Source organism: Rutilus rutilus, assembly GCF_951802725.1.
Source record: "Rutilus rutilus genome assembly, chromosome: 14".
NCBI lineage: Eukaryota > Metazoa > Chordata > Actinopteri > Cypriniformes > Leuciscidae > Rutilus > Rutilus rutilus.
The window spans coordinates 8,989,660-9,009,632 of NC_140219.1; the positions used below are offsets into that span (position 1 = coordinate 8,989,660).

The 19,973-nt window shown below is 37.5% G+C and overlaps 1 protein-coding gene across 4 annotated transcripts; it reads right to left on the bottom strand.

Annotated features, from left to right (window-relative positions):
* Positions 1 to 458: 458 nt before the first annotated feature.
* Positions 459 to 17,511, bottom strand: rnf44 (ring finger protein 44). 4 transcript variants are annotated; one of them, XM_084429870.1, is made up of 11 exons: positions 17,198 to 17,511; positions 11,325 to 11,525; positions 10,982 to 11,201; positions 7,285 to 7,404; positions 6,282 to 6,455; positions 4,612 to 4,773; positions 4,063 to 4,178; positions 3,478 to 3,565; positions 2,989 to 3,110; positions 2,808 to 2,907; positions 459 to 2,203 (listed from the first exon to the last, which is right to left on the bottom strand). In XM_084429870.1, exons 2-11 carry the CDS (start codon positions 11,429 to 11,431, stop codon positions 2,141 to 2,143), a joined length of 1,272 nt encoding a protein of 423 aa, XP_084285996.1. In that variant the 5' UTR covers positions 11,432 to 11,525; positions 17,198 to 17,511; the 3' UTR covers positions 459 to 2,140. The 4 variants fall into 4 exon arrangements, with proteins under 4 accessions (XP_084285996.1, XP_084285994.1, XP_084285995.1 ...); XM_084429868.1 differs by having other exon boundaries at positions 7,237 to 7,404; XM_084429869.1 differs by lacking the exon at positions 17,198 to 17,511 and adding an exon at positions 14,569 to 14,954.
* Positions 17,512 to 19,973: the final 2,462 nt, after the last annotated feature.

Consider the following 19,973-nt stretch of genomic DNA (forward strand, 5'->3'; position numbering starts at 1 on the left):
TTCCTATATTTTTCAATTACAGAGAGGCCCTGAGTGAATTTTTTTTTTGTTTTTTTTTGTTATACTCAAAATATATGCCAGTGAACAGATATGTATACATAGATTAATTATCAAAAGTGTGGATTAAATTCATGACAATGGCTTTTTTTTTCTTTTTTTTACCTGGCACGCAAACGCAAGATACTCACATTCTCATGAGAGAGTCCCTTTACCCGAGAAAGCCAGTGTGTCTATTGAGTTACAATGACTATTCAGTGGACAAACGACTCAGGAATATATATATATATATATGTATATATATATATATATATTTAAAAGTCCTACAATTAAAAGTACTTAGGGAAAAAAAAGTATACCCAAATAGTTCATAGTTTTCGCCCGAACAACGTTCAGGTTTGTTTTTGGAATCGAGTGAACCACAAGTTGAGCGTTTTACAGTGCATCTTTTTTTTTTCTTTAAACGACCCTAACGCTCCGTCTCTGCCGTTTCGAATCCTGCCTGGGATCTTCGTGGAACGACTACAGTCAACTGGCACACAGGAGAGGGCGTAGCTAGAAATACAGAGGGTTTCAACATTCTTTTGTCTTAAAAACAAGACGATAATTTGCAACCTTTCACACCAAGGCTATGCATACAATGTTTTTTTTTTTCTTTCACATCACTTGACACTGTGAACATGGCCTGAGACCTGACAACGGGAGGCAAACTAAAACGCGCTAAAGATGCTTTAGTATTCCGACCGAATCCTTCAAAAACGCTCTCGAGAGAAGAAATAAATAACACCACTTTAAAAAAAAAACGTATACTTTTAAAAGAGGAACTGAAGATTAGTAACAGGTTTGTGCTTGTCAAGGTCTTGAGAAGGCAGAGCTAAAATCTTGTAGAGTATATTGATTATTTGGCTCACGAATGAGGAAAAACAAAAGGCCTAGTCCTCCACAATCAGGTCAAAACGTTGCGTTCACCTCTCACACTCATTGCACGTATTGCTTTCCGCAAAGTCTTCCACCCTTTCCCAAAAAGTCATTCTGGAAAGGCAAATGCGACCTCCCCATGGCCTTCGTCCGACGTTCCTCTTGTGGTTGAAATGCGGTGGATCCCGTCGATTCAAATATTGCTAGTCTAAAAGAACAGTCCGCGCGTGGCCCGTGAGATGTTCTCCTGGATCTAGCCGAGAAAGAGTTACACAGCTGAGTGTGAGGGAGTGGGATGAAGAGGGCCAGTCCAGAATGGATGTGGGTTGTGCAGTGCAGCCAGGTGGGAGCTGGCAGAGGCAGTGTGCTGTCCTCGTCCCTGTGTTCCCATGGTCCAGTCAGATTGGCCTTGCCAGCAAACAGCAAAAGCCAAAACCCCACAGCGTCCTCAATGTCTCTACGACTGTGGTGAAATCCCAGCGGGAGTTTTCCCGATGGATTCACGCCCGTCGTTTCCCAGACCTTTTTGTCTACGTTTCCCTCTTTAACCTCAGGCCTTGGAACTTTGAACCACTGAAAGTCACACCTTCACAACAGCATTCGCAGATAAAAGAGAATCGGGATTAAGATATTCAAATGATCAATACATTATTGCAAAACATAGATTATTAACAAGTCCCTCAGCCCATCATCACTTGTAGAGACATGCATCTATGATGGTCGTTCACCGGCGGAGCAGCCGCGTCTTACCGAGTCGTCTGATTGCACAGTAAAACCAAAGACCACCGTCATCTTGGCCCGCTCCCGCAGTCCCAAACGATACTAAAGCACGATTTTAATCATCTGTGATCAAACAACTAGAGAATATTCAATTGTGTAAACAAATATGCCAACACAACACGTATTACAGGTTATCTTTGGAATCTGCGAAAAACAAGGGCAGGGAAATGAAAAAGAAAGATGAAAAAAAAACAAAAAAAACAATGGTCACAATTCCAGAACTCGGAAGTTGCTATAGGCGGCAGTAGCTTTCATGAAACTCACACAATGACGCACAGCAGAGGTCAAACAGGTTCCTTACAAATTCCAAGATTGCTTATTGTAGAGGTGGGGTTGGGAGCGGGGTGGGGGGTAGATTTGCGTTTGGCTGGAGATCAGGTGTCCCCACTCACAGAACACACTCAAGGATTTGTGCTGCTTTCCAGTGAAGGACAAAAACCTGAACTCATTCCACATCGCGGTGAACCTCCGACGCGTCGGCTCTACAGATTGGACAGGTGCGATTGGTCTGCAAGACATGTTACGGATTAATTTCTACAAGCCAGTGATGTTTCTATACACCATTACCTGATCTATGCATCAGCTATAACTGTGCCAACATTTACTAAATATGAAATAAAAAAATTCATTTCAGCAACTATCATGAAATTAGAAATATTTTCTACCATTCAAAAGTTTGGGGCCAGTAGGGAAAAAAAAATATTAATACTTTTATTCAGCAAAGATGCATTAAATTGAGTGTTAAGAAAAAGCGTTAAAATTTCTATCAAAAAATCCTGTTTGAATAAAATATTAAGCAGCACAACTGTTCTCAGATTGATAACAATAATAAATGTTACCTGAGCACCAAATCAGCATGACACTTTAAACAGTTTTAAATTGTAATAATATTACACAATATTACCATATTTCTGATCAAATAAATGCAGCCTTGGTGAGCATTAGAGACAAAAATCACACCAACCCCAAACATCTGAACGCTTGAGTACATAAGCAATTTACAAGCCATCAGCCACTTAAAAATCTATATTCGTTGACCGTTACTATTTACATCGTCTTAGCGCTTTGCTGTAAGTTAATGCAGATATTGTGCATTAAGATGTTCTTCTTACCTTTAACCACTTGTCTACACATTTCGCATGAAATTCGTGGTTGCAGGGTAATACTCGAAGTAGCTGTCTTGACTCAAAATCACTAAAGCATACAACACACCTGTAAGAAAAGTCAATACCAAGTCACAATCAAAACTTCAACATTATATAACAGAGGGCATATATAACAGAAAACACTTACAGAGTTTGCTCAGATTGGTGGTTTTCTAAATTGAACCTGTAGGACGGAAGTTGCTCTATATCAGCTTTCGTTAGTCCTCGAGGTTTCGCTTCTCCGAGTCTCTCAGCAAGGTTTAATAACGCCTGAGAGAAAAATCACAAGTGTTCAAAACTCTCCACACAAACTGTGATAAGATAACGATGTTATCTCTGTTCCAAAGTTAGCTTTAATTCTATAACGTAACTCACTAATTCTATGAAGTTAACCTTTTCTCAACTTTGTTGCATCACTGCACATGCCCACAGAATCACTCTTATTGAAAATGAGTAAGTTGCTTGATCGTTGCATCGAGTATGTATAAACTTTTAGAAGTTAGCGAGCTGCTTATACAATCAGCGAGGCAGTTCACTAGGCCTTACATAAAAACCATTAGTGGCTTAATTTTGACAAGCCAGGTTATACAAACAGTGGGGCAACTACATCACCCAGCATGTGAGGATTCTCATTTACCTCATAGTTTTCCATCTCCACATCATCTACATCCAAGTCCAGGCTGATAGCAGGACCCACAGCAGTTGGAGGCACAGGTAGCATCGAGCTGTTTCATAGGTCACAAACACATAAGCATCACAAATCATTAGCATACACTCAATGGCCTTTCTTTCACTCTAGCAAAGAAATATCACAAAGGCTTCATATAATTATAAGCAGCATTGAGGGCATTACAAGAAACGTGCATTAAGTAATCAGATTACTTTTTTGATGTAACATGTAAAGTAACCCGTTACTTAATAAATGTACACATTAACATCAAAGTTAATTACTTTTCAGTTTAATTAACTTGCTCACTTCCTGTCTCTCCTTGACTGTCTTATCCAATAAAATATAATCTGAATTAAAATTTTCTCTCTTTTCTATAACTTAGAGACATGCACACTCTTGTGCGCGAGGGAACAGACAAAATTAAGGCCTTACTTTTACAAGTAACTTTCCCCAACACTGATTATAAGCTTACAATGTCCATTATTAGAATATGAAACAATTTATATGGCAAAATGTGTTTGATTTGTATTATAAATAGTAGAAGACCCTCACAGGAAGTATGGTAAGAAGCCGGGGTAGTAGGGCGGTGGAGGAGGCGGGGGAGGCAGAGGCTGCTGTAATCGGTACCTCTGTCCAGTTATACGCCTCGGCAGCATGTGCGGATATGGCTGAGGAAACAGAGACATGAGGAAAACCATTCAAATTATTAGTTTTCATTTACCAACTCTTATCCAAAGCTACTTTAGCAGCATTTCTACCATATCATATGATATAAATATGAGACAAAAACTCATACAGGGGCATTTCTGCCCCATATCTTGAATTTTAGAGCCATTCTAACTGCATTCTATAGGCTCCATCACAGTAAGTTGTTGCCCTGCTTCATGTTCGTCACCAATCAACTGTATGAAATGTCAGATGACCTACGTAGGTCTTTTTTTTTTTTTCATGCCTAATTAATTAAATTAAATCCACAGCCCTAGTTTTTGCATAATGTCATTACTTGTTTATGCAAATGCTCCTCATTTAAATCAGTATTTCATTTTGACTTGTTTACTGCGATTCATGCTTTGTTGACATGCAGAAGCAAAGACATCTCACCACTCCGTAGGGTAGCTCTTGATGGAGGGGCTCCTGGGGGAGGTACTGAAGGGGGACAGAGGGGGTCATTGCTGGTGGATGGTGGGCTGGAGGATAAGAGAATGTTCCTAACGGATGCTGGTCTCCTCGCAGATCCACTTCATTCTCCACCCTCTGCAGAGGCTGAATACACACATATAAAAGACATTGCACAACCAGAAAGAAAGAAAAAAACATACCTGTAGCATAAGATTATGACAATTAATACCATAAAACTATATGCTGTTTTATAAAGGATACATTTTGTCACACCAACATTCAGCATTGCTTTTAAGGGTAGAATCCATTATGGAGGCTTATCGGTTACCAATGACTAACTGTTTTCTCTAGATTGTAATGGGTTTGCTTTACTAATTACACTGTAACAGTAATCACATTACACTCTAGATTACTGTAATGCACACTCAACATTGGGAACCACATGGCAACCTTCAAACATGGCTCATCCAATCACATTTACAGGTTTGAGTTATGTTTTAACTGTAACTATGTTTTTGATGTAACTCTCAGGTGTAACATAATGTAAAGATGTTTTTGCACTAAAGGCGGATTTAAAAATAAGCTCATTAAAAGTATCATCATTCATCAAGCAGCTAACTTGCTTTTTTTATATAAAAAAATAGCACTACTACTACTCCATAAAAATGTAACAAAACATTTAGTGTTGAATTACCAGCAAAGATAACTGCATTACTACATTTACAGCTACAGTAATATAAAATTACTCACACCATGAAGATTTTGGTCATGTTGTCAATGTAACTTATTTGAAATGCACAAAATAAATTTTTTCTCCTTTTTGAGCTTGAACGGACAAATGAACACAAAATTAAGTCTGACAAATGTCAAAATGTCTGTCCCAGGGAGTATCCTCATAAACACAATCGGTTATGTTGTAAACATTTGAGAAAGAAAACGAATGTGTATCATTATTTTGGATCTGTGCATTCATCTTAAGGTGACAGCAGCCTAATATGCCCGCAGATGTTTGTGTCACCAATGTAAATCAAACTACAAAAGAGAAAATCACTTTTGTAGCTTTAAAAAAGATAACATTTATTAATTATATTTCATTTATACAGCGAAGACTACGCAGTGTTATTTTACATTTGATTATTCAATTTCTGTCCCTGAATACTGTTAGGTTTAGACCTACAAAACACTGAAAAACAAAGCCCTGCTTATTTCATTTGTATCTTTGTTCTATGTATCTATACTTGTAATTTGTTTATTGTTTTCTATGCAGATGCAATAACCTACAAATCAACCCAATCATCCTAGAATTATTCATTCTTTAAAAATACAGCTATTCAAATCCGGTGAAATTGTTTTCATATTGCAGAAAAACTAAATATTGCACTTTTTTTCAAATATCGTGCAGCCCTAACTTATCCTGCAGGTGTTATTTACTATCATTACATCTACCACACACTATATTACTATTACATATAGCTTTATATCAGCCAACGGCCACCCTGCTGTCCAAGATATCAGCAATCAAAAAATACATATTGGTCGATCCCTAAAAATAATATGTAAAAACTTCTTGCACTATAATTTGCATAAAAAGGACATTAATAATAGTTCTCTTCCATTTAGTAGCATTCATAGATGCTGCGATCTGCACTCACCATGCGCGGGTGCTGGGGCTGTATGGGAACAAACTGGTTGAGTGGAGGCAGATGAGGCGGCTGGTGAGGCGGCACTGGCGGACTAGGGTGAAGGATAAAATGCTCACTGGAGATCATTGGTGGAAATGCCTGATAGGACACTGGCAGGTGCTGCATGGTGCAGGCCTGAATGAGCTGCAGACAGACAGACAGAGAAATACCAGACAACAAAAGGGTCACTCACACCATAGATACACTCATGAAGAAAGTGAGGATGGGCAATTGAATACTTTCAACATGCTAACATACTCTGGACTAAAGCATATCTAACACTTTCCCTACTCTGTACAATTTAGAAATCCACTAAACCATTTCAAAAGCATTAGGGTTAATGATGGGGAAAACTTAGAAAATAATTTTTTAGTTTATATAATTTCATTAAGCATACATAATGTAAAGAGGACTGAAAAACAATTGTCCTCTGCACAATATAAGAGACTTTCAACTGTACATCACTATAGCCACATAAAAAGTAGTACAGATGTGGGCATGTTGACACAAATGCAATGACTTGAGAAGATGGTCAAATTAGCAGAAAGTACACCTTTGTCATTAAAGATCAAATACCCCAAAGACATTTGCAGTGACAATGCAAACAAAAACTAAAGGGGTTGCACACTGTCCCTTGAAAGTTGCATCATAAAAAGGTCATTAATCATTCTAGAGACACAGGAAAAGCCTACAGGAAAATCAAAACGTGAAATGCAGCTTTATACCAATGTCTAATGTGTAAGCATGAGTGGGACGTACAGAACAACACTCATAATCGCATATCTTTGGCTAGCAGGACAGGGTGGGCATAATGGCTGCCTGGGACACACATACATCGGCTAAAGTAAAGCTGGAGCGATGGGACATGTTAGGTGTGCTCTACACAAACTTCACTAACATTCCAGCTCTTCCTTTTCAAACTCACTGGAGGAGGAAGGCAGCAGAGCAGAGAGAGCTGTCCGCTGAACATTACCGAGCATGCTGGGAGCTGCTGAGCATTGCAGGCTGGGATAGGTTGCCCGGTGTGGATGGGAAAACCGTGGGTCGTCACCGTGGTAACTGTGTAAGATATCGGAACTGATCCTTGATGCATCTTGAAGGACAACACAAAAGGTTCAGGTTACTTGTTAAAAAACAACCACTACCTCTGATTTTCATTATCACAGCAATCATCTGATATCAGCAATATCACAGCAATCTGATTGCTTTCACATCAAAGTCAGAGTAAATACACTTTCACAGACAAGGCTTGGATTAAGCCAGGATTAGACCTTAGTTCAATTAGGATTGTAAATAGGTGATTTTATAAACGTGCCTTAAACATTACTGGTGTGAATCTTGAAACAAAACAATGGCACTGACATATTTTTAGATAAGGCAGAGCAAGTTATTTTCAGTTAAAACAGCTCAAGCATGCATTTCAGTCTGGGACTAGGCTTAAGCCTTGTCTGTGAAACTGAGGGATGTCGTCTATATTAAGGATCTCAAACTACCAGTTTATCTCAAATTTGGATTTTCTTGAATTTTGGTTTAGCGTCCAACGCTCTCCCATAGTTCTCTTAAGGATTATTAACCCATTTAATCCCACTGGTCACAATTGTGACCACAATTTTTCTTTGCATATTTTAGTGTGAAATTAAAAAGTAACTCATATTATGAAGTACATATTCATATATAATGAAAATGTAAGATGTCTATAAGAGTTTATGGCAGGTCTAACATGATTAGCTTGTTTGGTTATGTGACCACACACATTTATTTCTTGGTACTGTCGTCTTAACGGAAGGATGACATAAAAGCTCAGAAAGGACAGGTAAGAATGCTAAGTTCCTTTTTGAATAGCTTATACATTTTTTGCACATATCATCATGAAAGGGTTACCTATACATACACATTGAAATTAAATTAATACATGCTTTATTCTGTTGTGAAACTGCAGATAAATGAAGACGGTTACAATAGTGACCAGTGGTATAACACAGGGAGTCTATGTTCCCCATATGTAATTCTGTGTTATTTTTATGAACTCTCTTTCAGACTGACTTTAAGTCAAGTTTTGGATTTACTTAATAATAATAATAATAATAATTAATAATTTGTTACATTTATAAAGCGCTTGGGTACTTAAAGCGCTTCACATATGGAAGGGGGAATCTCCTCAACCACCACCAATGTGCAGCATCCACTTGGATGATGCGACGGCAGCCATATTGGACCAGAACGCCCACCACACACCAGCTTACTGGTGGAGAGGAGACAGTGATGAAGCCAGTCAGTATATGGGGATGATTAGAAGGCCATGATGGACAGAGGCCAAGGGGCAAATTTGGCCAAGATGCCGTGGTTAAACCCCTACTGTTTTTCGAAGGACATTCTGGGATTTTTAATGACCCCAGAGTGACTCTCTGAGCACCGTCCTTCTCATCCGAAGGACGGTGCTCTTTGGCAGTAGTGTCCCCGTCACTACACTGGGGTGTTAGGACCGACACAGACCACAGGGTGAGCGCCCCCTGCTGGCCTCACTAACACCTCCTCCAGCAGCAACCTGGTTTTCTCAGGAGGCCTCCCATCCAGGTACTAACCAGCCTCAGCCCTGCTTAGCTTCAGTAGGAGACCACTCTTGGGCTACAGGGTGATATGGCTGCTGGAGTTGGATATGCTCTGTCTTCCAGAGACTGGGTTAGGTCATGGGCCAGTGTAGTGATGGGTTTGGCTGAACAAGCTGGTGTTCCAGGTGGATGCATCTTCAAGCATGACATGCCTGGACTCTACACAGTGCTGTGGTCAACAGTTGGCTGTTCCACAGAGATGTCATGAATTGTGTCTATGATCTCCTTGGATTTCAGCAAGTAGTTGCCCAAAGTCTCCTGAAAATATTTGGTACTGCACCAAAAGGACAAGGGAGGCCATCCTCAATGTCAGCTGCTGTGACTGATATACCCAGGTTTGATGGTGTTGCCCACTGGCTGATAAACACAGGTAGGCAGGACACAGTTGTGATTTAAAAAAATATATATAATTCCACTGTTATTTCTTTAGGAAGGTGATATATAATGAGTTCCACACCAGCAAACAGTTGTGACTGTTGATTGATAATTTTTGTGATGCTTTCCTGTTATTCATGAATTGTTACATGTTCCTTGGCATTGTTACATGTTTCCCACCATAGGCTCATTTTTAATCATTTGTTTATTTTAATTTGTTTATTTTAATTTATTATTTTATTTCTGTACGTTTTTTTCTTTTCATTTTGTAATTTTAAGTATTTTGCATCATTTATAATGATTGCATTCTAAGCAATTTCCTATAATTTATTATTTCATCATAATTTTATTAAAATATTTGTGCCATGTTGCTGCATAGGATTGCTATTTTGTCATTTTTTAAACTGGGCCAGACAATGTTTAACTATTTGTTAATCGAATAAATCACTTCAACAATTTAATTCTGTCTTCAAACTAATTTCTGGAGATTTTTAATTTATTATATACCCCATAGACTTAGACTCCCTGTGTTCTACCACCGGTCACAATTGTGACCAGAGATAAAACTCTTATTTTCATGGACTTTTCAAATATTTTTTTACATTATTGACATTGATTGTTTAATATACTTGCAAATACCACACAAACTCATACTTTTCATCTCTGGGAAAAATTTGGGATTAAATGGGTTAAGCTGCCAAATATTTCTTTGTTTTTACACTTTTATACATTTAAATTGGTATTTATTAATACTTTTTTCACATGTATTTATTTTTATATTTAAAGGCCTGAAAAGCAAAGTTTGCTTATGCACTGCAGTGTCCCAAAATCACTCACTCAATTCCCTATACAGTGAACGTCAAACAGTGTGTTATATAGGGAATAGAGCTGAACGATTAATCGCTAAAAGACCGTAATCTCGATTCAAACACCCACACGATTTTATTCCTAAATGACAATTTTTCGGCTCTGTCCTTTTTATCATTAAACCTTTGACAAGTAAGATCACAGCGAACATTCAAATCGTCATCGATCTTGCCGCTGACCCAGAAAGAGCAGTTGTCATTTATAGGTATGAAACAGCTTCACAGTCTTTTTGACCACACAGTATCATTATTTCTGTGTTACAAACATTCAAATGATCACAGAAGTACTGGGATAAAAGTGTATAGTTGTAAAGATGTAAACACTGATGTCTAGTGTAGCGATCAGAATAGTGTAAACCACTTACATAACTTGATGTTTCAAATGAAGATTGTATCAATTACATTGTTACACCAGTAAGTGGCGACAAGTGACTTAAAAATGTTTTTGACATTGAAACATTCATTCAAGCGATTTGTTCAAAAACACTGATCCCTCCAGTAAAGAAACAAGTCTTTATGAGTCGTTGAAATAATTTCTTTTAAAATAATTGATTGAAATTAATATATATATATATATAAACTGCATCAATTAACATTTTAACAGAACCTCTAGTAACGTCCATGTTATTTTGTTTAGTTGTCTATTCAGAATCATGAGGGCATTGTAAAAAAAAAAGAAAAAGAGAATAGTTGTAATTTTCGAGAGTAATCAATCACTAGTATTTCGTTCTAATGAAAATCAACACCTGGATAGTGGCTTCCAGAAAATGAGAGTTTGAGACCCATGGTCTAATTGAATAACTGTCGTTTGAACTAATACCTGTTCGTGAAGATCCACCATGATGGAGTTCTGTTGGGGGGGCTGTGTGGCAGTATGCAGCATGCGTGGAGGTGCACTGGTGTGGCTATATTGCCTGGACTCATCTAAAGGAATCTGCTGATGCTGGGAGAAGACAGGGTGGAGGAAGTTCTCATCCTGATGTAGGGAAGTGTGCACAGCAGGTCTATCTCTCTGCCCCCACTGACGTCGTACTGGAGGACTAGGACATGAACGTACACATAACGTAAGTAGTCACTCTGCAGATGTTTTTTTGTTTTTTTAAATAAAATGTACAACTCGAATGCTAATTTCATCAAACTCAATACGACACTGTCTGACCCACCTTCTCCTGAGGTGCAGAGGGGTGATGCAAGGCTCCCCGACGACCCTCCTCTGGTTTAAGGGGGCTGTTGATGGCCGCCTACTCACTGCTACTTCCCATGGTCGCATTTGTGACGTCGTACGAACGAGTCACACCTGCCTGGGGTGGGGAACCAGTAGTGCAAGAGGCACTTGTGTCTAACAGCTTCAGATTGTCGGAACTCTGTTTGAAACACAAGAAATATTGGTTTTGTGAATTGAATAATGATGTACAGAAAAAACTTGTGTTGTCATTTATCGTGCATTTCAACTGAAGTTAATTAAAGAGGACCTATTATGGTCGGCAAAGTTATGAAGCACTCCAACTAAAATCCACTCCAACCTCGATATCCCTCATTTAAATAATTCCCACCCAAGGTATAAGCAAATAAGGGGCCAGGCCTGATTGAGTTGTTTTAGTAGCATGTCGAAACTCATGGTTATAGTAATGGTGGCGTGACATTTCTAAAACATGCTTGAAGCGGTTGACCAATCACAACACACTGGTCCAGGGAACTGATCAGAGCCATAGACTGTAAAAGATCAGAGCACATGTTGAGCTTTTCGGAAGGAGGGGCTTCATAAAAACAGAAGTGAACAGAGGTGCGTCTTAAAATGACAGCAGCCTAATAAACCTGCAGCCGTCTGTCGTTAATGTTAATAAAACAACAAAAGACAAAGAGAATATCACTCACTCCTCTTGACTGAGTCACTTTTGTAACTTTAATAAAAGAATACATGTTGGCTATATTTAAATCACACAGTAAAGACTATGCACTATTTTTAATTAATTTATACAATTTATGTAGCATTTCTTATTTAGTGCTTGATAATTTTCAGGCAGGTCTAATTCATTTGTTTTATTGTAGTTTTGTCCCTATGCTTGTAAATAGTTTCTTTGTTCTTTTGCATTTTTTTTTTTTTTACTGTTTCCTTCAGTAAGCTTGAGAGTTTTTTTTTTTTTTTTTTAGGCTAGTAGCCTATTAGTTTTTTTGTGAGCCAATTGAGTTTTTTCAATTATGAAATTTCAATAGTATCAAACATTTTATTATCATAAAAACCTTGTTTAAAGCAATAATAACTATATTGTGATACATATATAGTAAAACAATTAGGTCTACTTGTATCGTGATATCAGATTTTGGCCCCTACTTGCTGCTTAACTTGCATAGTACAATGCATTGTTGAAGAAATCAACTAGCTAGTCACCACTGTTTCCAAAAAACGTATTGTCCCAAATCTGTCATTCAACTATGCTGGTTAATGATGTCACGCAGGTGGAGTAATAACTTATTTTAATTAATCAGTTCGTGATCAAATTAATACCAGATCTGTCTGCAATAAATGACTAATTCTATTTTCTTCTGTTATTTTGCTTAATTTCCAGATTCAATCATAGGCTCCTTCTTATGTAGCCTACTACAGCACGTACACACAAGCGCTCTTCAAAAACGGTGCTTTAAATCTGTTGAAAAACTAAAAGATGTAAATTAAATTTGCATATATTCAAAATGAAAGATATAGATTGTCCTGAATGTCAGCTTGCTTATTTTTGCTCAAGATAAGGACTAAGTCATGCAAACAAGAAACTATGCTTCTAACAGCTCGAAAGCTGTGCTGTTCCAACCATTCAACTTTGCAATGCTATTTGCGAATGTTTGTTGGAACTATGGTTTCGGGAAACACCGACTCGTTGAAATATGCTGATAACGACAGAACTTGTTGGCTAACAATGCTTTTGGGAAGCGCACCCCAGAGCGTTACTGACAGACTGAGAAGAGAGGTGCTGTAATAACATGCCTTTCAAAACATGAGGCAAATTAGTCTTGTGATACACTTATTGTTTAGCATGCAGGGAACCCAGTTTAAGTCCCGTTTGCATGATGTTGCATTTATATTTTGTTCACAGATCGTTTTGTTCTAGCCTGAAGCAAACGCAGGGCACAAACATGAAGGAGAATGACATTTGAAAATGAACACATTTTCAGTAAAAATTATTTTCAGTCTATTGTAGTCAGCTGTGGTCGATCTGTTGTATGGAAAACAGAAGCATTTACATTATTCAAAATGTCTCCTTTCATATAAAAAACAGCATACAAGCTAACAATTTTTGGGTTAATTATTCCTTTAAAAAATTACCCTCATCCTGCTCTCAAAGCAAAACAGCATGAATAGCTTTAATCAAGCTTTTGAAATCAAGAATAGTGAAATACTAATTGAATTAAAATGTGCTTGTATTTGCCTCAAAAAAGCTGTATTGTATTTTTTTATGGATTGAGACATTATTTCACTGTGTAAATCTTTGAAGTAAACCATATAAGACAGTGGGAGCAGAAATGATATAAAACCAGCCTTTTCAGGCAAGTAGACATCACACTTCACTGACAGGCATCAGAATGAATAATTAAAATATTATTTACATACACATTTCAAATCATTTGTATTACTTTTCTCTAAACAAAATCAGTGAAGTGTGCATGGTTCACACAAACAAAACTTCTCATCACACTACATGACATTTAAATGTCCAATGCCATGTGTAAAATAAGAAAACAAGTAAGAGCAGATATTTACAAACAGAGTTTAATGGAAAGACGGGGCTGATTTGCCACAAAGAGGGGGAGCTGTAACTTCAACAACAAAAGCGTGGATGGCCATGTGCTCCCACATAGACAAAGCAATAACAAAGGAGCGCCACCAAACCTCGCGTGCCTCGCTTTATCAGAAATAATCATTTGAATGGGCTTGTGGATATGATTAAAACATGGTCCGTGCTTCACATAAGGACAGTGCACATTTCCTATGAAGCAAACAAATAAAATTGTCACCGGGGCCCAGCAGTAGATCAACAATAGCACAAAGAGTCGCAAGGCCGAAGTTTTACAGGCGCGCGCGGAGCTCGTGCAAACACCCGCAGTTGTCCTCGTGCTTTTAAAACATGTTCTCAACACTACACGGAGTTTGTGCATTACATTAAATGAATTAAATCAATCGCATGCACTTCCCATGCCCTAACTGCTATCACTAGCTTATAGCCCGAGCAGATGAAGCCCTAAACAGGAAATGCAGGGATGCACCCCTGACAAAAGAAACATGGTTTGGCTTGAACGCCTCGTTTAGACAGTCTGCAATGTTTGAATATCAAGAGTGTTTTCGGTTTTACTTTAGCTGATACATGACAGCTTTGTGTCCAATAACCAAAGTATGATCACACCAACCGAGCTTACTTGTTTTCAATGGCGCGCGAGTTTCCGACTCGTCCACGCGCTGCTTGTTGGCGACTAAAACGATGCAGTTTGTCTTGTTTGGTGAATTTGCAGACTAATCCAAAAGAAATCGCCAAGGTACACTAGCAAACAGTCATGGTTAAAATGAGGTATCGTCCGTTTCCTAGTTCACGTCCGCGAGCTTGATCTTGTTGTTGAGCTTCAGCATAAAAAGAGAAAATACATATTCTTCCGCAGCCTAACATCCGTTAACTTATATCCAACAAACTTGTAATAGCGTGCAGTTGTTGTTTCCTTTATTATTACATCCGATGCATTCAAAATGGGTATAATCTGTGACATGGGTGCTGTTCAGTATTGTTGTGGTGGTTGTGTGCTACTGTGGTGCTCGCATGATATAGTCACGCCTTCTTCCTCTAAAAACTACCACGCAATAGACAGACAGCCAGTCACTTTTTAGATGCTGCTGTTTGGTCGAATTGCTCCAGCCTGATACCAACCTTCCGGGTGTTTTCACACTTCCTCTTTACTAAAAACAAACTCAAACCACTTTAAGTGGTCCAAAAAAGTTGATTGAATTAAAAAGGGACCCAGTTGCATTCGCACTGTCCGTGGACACTAGTTTTTGGTCCAGTTTAGCTGCAGTTCATTTTACAATTCACATTGTGTTTTTCAAGAGAACAAGCTAACTTCAATACTGTATTTTAATATTTAGAATTATTATTATTGAGAATAATTAGATATCATGATAGATTATAGTATTGCTGGCGTAGGCCTAAATATTAACTTTAATGCTAAAGTGAAAATAAAGTAAACATAGAGTGTTTTTTGTTCACAATGGCTCACTTTGAAGTTATTCTGGAGCATCCATAAGTCAAAATCACTGACAAACCAAGAAACAAACTATAAGCAGCTCCCAAAATTGTTTTGCAATCCAACAGATGGAGTCAGTTGATTTGTGTTGTGCAGAAGTCAAAACATTAACCATAAGCATGGCAGGCAGTGCATGTTATCGGTGATGATTTATTATGCCACTGACATTCATTTTGAGGTAGCATGGGCAGTCCCAGATAAAGGGGATGTTGTTTGTCACAAGGGATTTGTTGCAGTGATCAAACAACAGTGATGCAACACAGTCGTGGAGTATATTACAGTTCAGTGAGACAGCATCTAATTAATTCCTTTAAAACAGTACAATGCACAAGGTACTTATAATCTTAAAGCAGTTCAAACAGCATGTCAAGGGATCAAAAGGGTGCTTTAAAATAATGTCAAATAAACATCACCAAACAAACCATTATTGCAAGTGGAAGTCCTTTTCTTCACTCGTTGAACCATCTCATGGTTCTCTAAAATGTTTCCTTGAATTGAAACTGACCATCTCCTATAGGCTATGTTCATGTTTTATAATGCTTAATAACAAAACAAAGAAATTTTTTAAATGGAATTCCAATGTTTGGAATATTTCACTAAACCACTGCAACATAATAAATGCCATATTAGGCCTATATATTTTCATTATACTATAATTTTTTGTATTAATAAAATACTATAATTTATGCGGCAAAAAATATAATAAAATATAAATTTATGTGGCAGAAATTTTATTTTAAAAATGCAATATTATTTTACAATATACTGATTTTATTACTAGTATTATATAAAAAGAGCAGAAAAGTATAGAAATCAGAGTAGAATATAAATCCTTTACATTCAGCAGTTTTCAGGTTTAAGTCGCTTTTGTGATTTTATTACATAAGTTAATGTACGATGAAGGTATAAATTACCATTGCAAAACATTTTAAGCATTGTTTTAAATTATGGTATAATAATAATAACACAATGTTTATTATTAGTGTTATTGTCACTGTGTGTGTAGCCTACTAAATGAAAAGCAGGAAGAAAAAAAAACATCATGTTGGGGAGTCTAACTGTGTTCTCTCTAGTTCTCATCCGTCTCTCCATCAGAGACAGTGTGACACAGCCCAGTCTGTTACATAAGCCTTGCGCCAAATGGCGAGCCAGCGGACAGAAACACATGCAAGCGTCTCAAAGCGGTCAGAGTAACATCTTGTTTATTCAATGCACTTTAAAGTTCATAAACTGACATAAAAAATATGGACCAAAGAAAATGCACCATTCAATGCATTAATGAGACTGTAGAAGAACTAGGAGGGCAAAGTGCCCCATTTTTTTTTTTTTTTTTTTTCTAATAATGTTTGAGTTTAATTCGTCTGAGCACGCATGGGTCAGAATCATTTTTTGCAGCATTTTCTCTCGTGTGGCTTCACTGCAGAGAAAACGCCGCAATGTAACCTTCCTTCCTAATCTTTAACTCACGAGAAAATAGCGAAAATAATTCCGATTCAAGTGAAACCTCCGCTGCGCGTGCACACAATCACGCACATCGGAGACAAGCGCGAGACAAGCAAACCCGCGTCCAATCCATCCGTGCACTTCCAATCCAATGTAAACATTACAGCATTACAGCAACAAAACAAGGAGGGGCTCAAGGCTTTAGGGGGACAAGATATAAAAACACGCTGATACCTATGTGCGATGCATTCAAGACCGTGAAAACCCACGGAAATCCACGCCATCAACACGAAGACGCAGGCGCGTGCGTTACCTGATTGTTAATTTGTGAGCATCGCAATCGCTGACATTTCTCCTTGTAATTCTTCACATCTCTCCCATATTCGGTGCGGCATGATCCTCAGCTGTTCCTGTTAATGGAACATTCCGTGGATTTCACCACTGATTTGTGAAAAAGGTACAAACTGGAGCTCGCACGAAGAATAAAGGCAGAATGTGTCATTACTCTTCGCATCTCGCGCAAAACAACCACTCTCTGAATGCATCAGACTTTGGAGAAACCAATGCACTCGGTTGAACCCAGTATCATCCGCCGCCTATTTGCGTGCTTTTGTGACATACCCCTATGTGGGGCATTTAGAGGCCGCTTGCTTATGGCAAGCAGTTTGAGCATTATTCCTCATGAAATAAATAGTTGTTTAAAAATAACCGTAAAAAGGATATGATCAGTCATGAGTCATAAGCCATAACTTATGTTTTTACATTACTTTCAAGTTATACAAGAGTTAACTCGATTTATAAGTCAGTTTAACATATTTAAAGTTGTACAACCAAGTTGATTATACATAAAAAATGTAAGGCATAAACTGAACTTTTTATGTGAACTGAAATTTTTTAATTGAAATGATTTAGTTTTTAGTTTTGTTTGTTTTTGCAATGATATATAGTGATACTTCTATTTTATTTGTAAATAATCCAGTTGTCCAACTATAGAATCTTTTTCAGTGTCACTGACTATTCATTATAGTAGGCTACTATACTGATTTCAAGTATTGACAAATACTGAATTTGTCATTATTACTTATTCATTAACTTATATTGTTAGCAGTCGCTTTCATATAGTTGCAAATACAAACAAGTAAATTCCACATGTTGAATCCTACATAGTTATTGTTATTCTTTAGTAGATACTAATAATTATGAACTAGAATATAACAAATAAATACTATAGTAAAAGTGGAATAGATAGGCTGATTGTTAGAATAATGTCTAGGAGATTTTATGATTGTATATGTGCGAATTTCACTTTCATTTAGGTATATTGAATGAACAATCAGTGCAAGTGGATGTTTATATATGACATTCAATCATACCATGGATTGAAAATGTAAGAAACTAAATAGATACGCTAAGGAATACATGTTCAAATGGCTTGCCACAGTTGTCTTGCTCTACCGTAAACACTGTACAAGTTTGTCCTCATGAACTCCCAATGTCAAGTCTCGGTTAACAAGATCGCTGGGCTACAGTTAGGTCATTGCATAGACTGTGCCATTATCCTATTCTCCACATTGAATAAAAAATAATAAAAGCTCAAATCCTCGTCGAGCATCCTCTGTGACAAAAATAGACAGCTGACTGGGATTTTTTTTTTTTTTACTTCGTAACGATAATGATGACATTACCTGTGCTCTATTTTCTTATTAAAGCTGTTTGCATCATGAGGGAGGCATATGTCATCATCAATTTGATTCCTTGCATCCATTATGGAAAAACTAATCAGGGTCACATTACGTAATTGCCAGCCTATGATTAGAATGTGCTTTGCTTTGTCTCCCTCTACTAGCCAGACGAGGAACAGCAGACACTACCTGAGATGATTGACACACGATACACCATCATGTAATTCTCGCATTGTTTCTTCATAAAACAAGATGTTACAAAGTTATTTGATGTGTGTTTACACAGTCAATATTATATTATAGTGAGGGTCTATCTCTTCTATAAATCATACACCATCGTATAGGCTCCTGAAGTCTAACATGTTTTTTGAGCTGGGTTATTGTCTGTTTATTTATTTTTTGTATATTCTGAAACATTTATGTCTAATAATAGGGCGTTAGTCCATACTTTGCATAACCGTTGCTTAGTGAGATGGCTGCCTTGTTGTCAGCAATAAATGAGCAAAGCACTTTATTGTCACGGAAAGCCGTTCAGTCTATAAATGATTAACTAAACAGTGTTCATGTGTATAACTTATCGCACATACTTATTGTTATTACAGTGAAAATTATGACATGATGCCTGTAAACACTATTTCTTTTCCCAGCATAAACAATATGCATATCATTAAATACTTATGTCTTAGGATGTGATGATCACTGGGCCTCACCTATTTCTCGTCATTGTGCGAGGTCATAAACCAAAGTCTAATACGATAAGATTAGGATGGCATATTACTGCAACACATGTGGCATGAACAGGTCACATTTTACAAAATGAGGACCAGTAAACAGATTTAGGAGATTTTTATATTTTTATGTACTATTCTAACACACCCACATTCTTTAAAGTCATAGGCCACACAAATTTGCCATAGAATAACTGTGAAAAAGAAAAATCGCTTGAACAAAATTAAATAACCTGTTAAACATGAAAGTATTATGCAATCCTTTAAGACATGTCTTCGTATATAGAACCTTTTCACATAAAGGGTTCTTTAAGAACCCTGTTTTAAGAGTGTATACACAGACATACTGTACATACGCTTTGTGTGTGTGTGTGTGTGTGTGTGTGTGTGTGTGTGTGGTCCAGGTAAACCCTAGTTATGAGGACAAAATGTCCCCACAAAAAGGCAAATATACAAAATCCTTGTCTGTGTGGGACATTTTTTGGTCCACATGAGGAAAACAGCTTATAAATCAGACTAAATTATGTCTTTTTTATGTAAAAGTGCAGAAAGTTTTCTGTGATGGGAAGGTTTAGGGGTAGGGGATAGAATATACTGTTTGTACAGTACAAAAATAATTTTGTCTATGGAAAGTCCCCATAAAACATAAAAACACAACATTGTGTGTGCATGTGTGTGT

What these genes read in the sequence shown, in the direction of transcription:
- rnf44 (XM_084429868.1), bottom strand. Translation starts at nt 11,431, where the DNA reads ATGCGACCATGGGAAGTAGCAGTGAGTAGGCGGCCATCAACAGCCCCC. An exon ending in TGGTGGATCTTCACGAACAG is followed by an intron (nt 7,405 to 10,981) that starts GTATTAGTTCAA and finishes TTGTCCTTCAAG; the next exon opens with ATGCATCAAGGATCAGTTCC. An exon ending in GGCTTCTTACCATACTTCCT is followed by an intron (nt 3,566 to 4,062) that starts GTGAGGGTCTTC and finishes CCTATGAAACAG; the next exon opens with CTCGATGCTACCTGTGCCTC.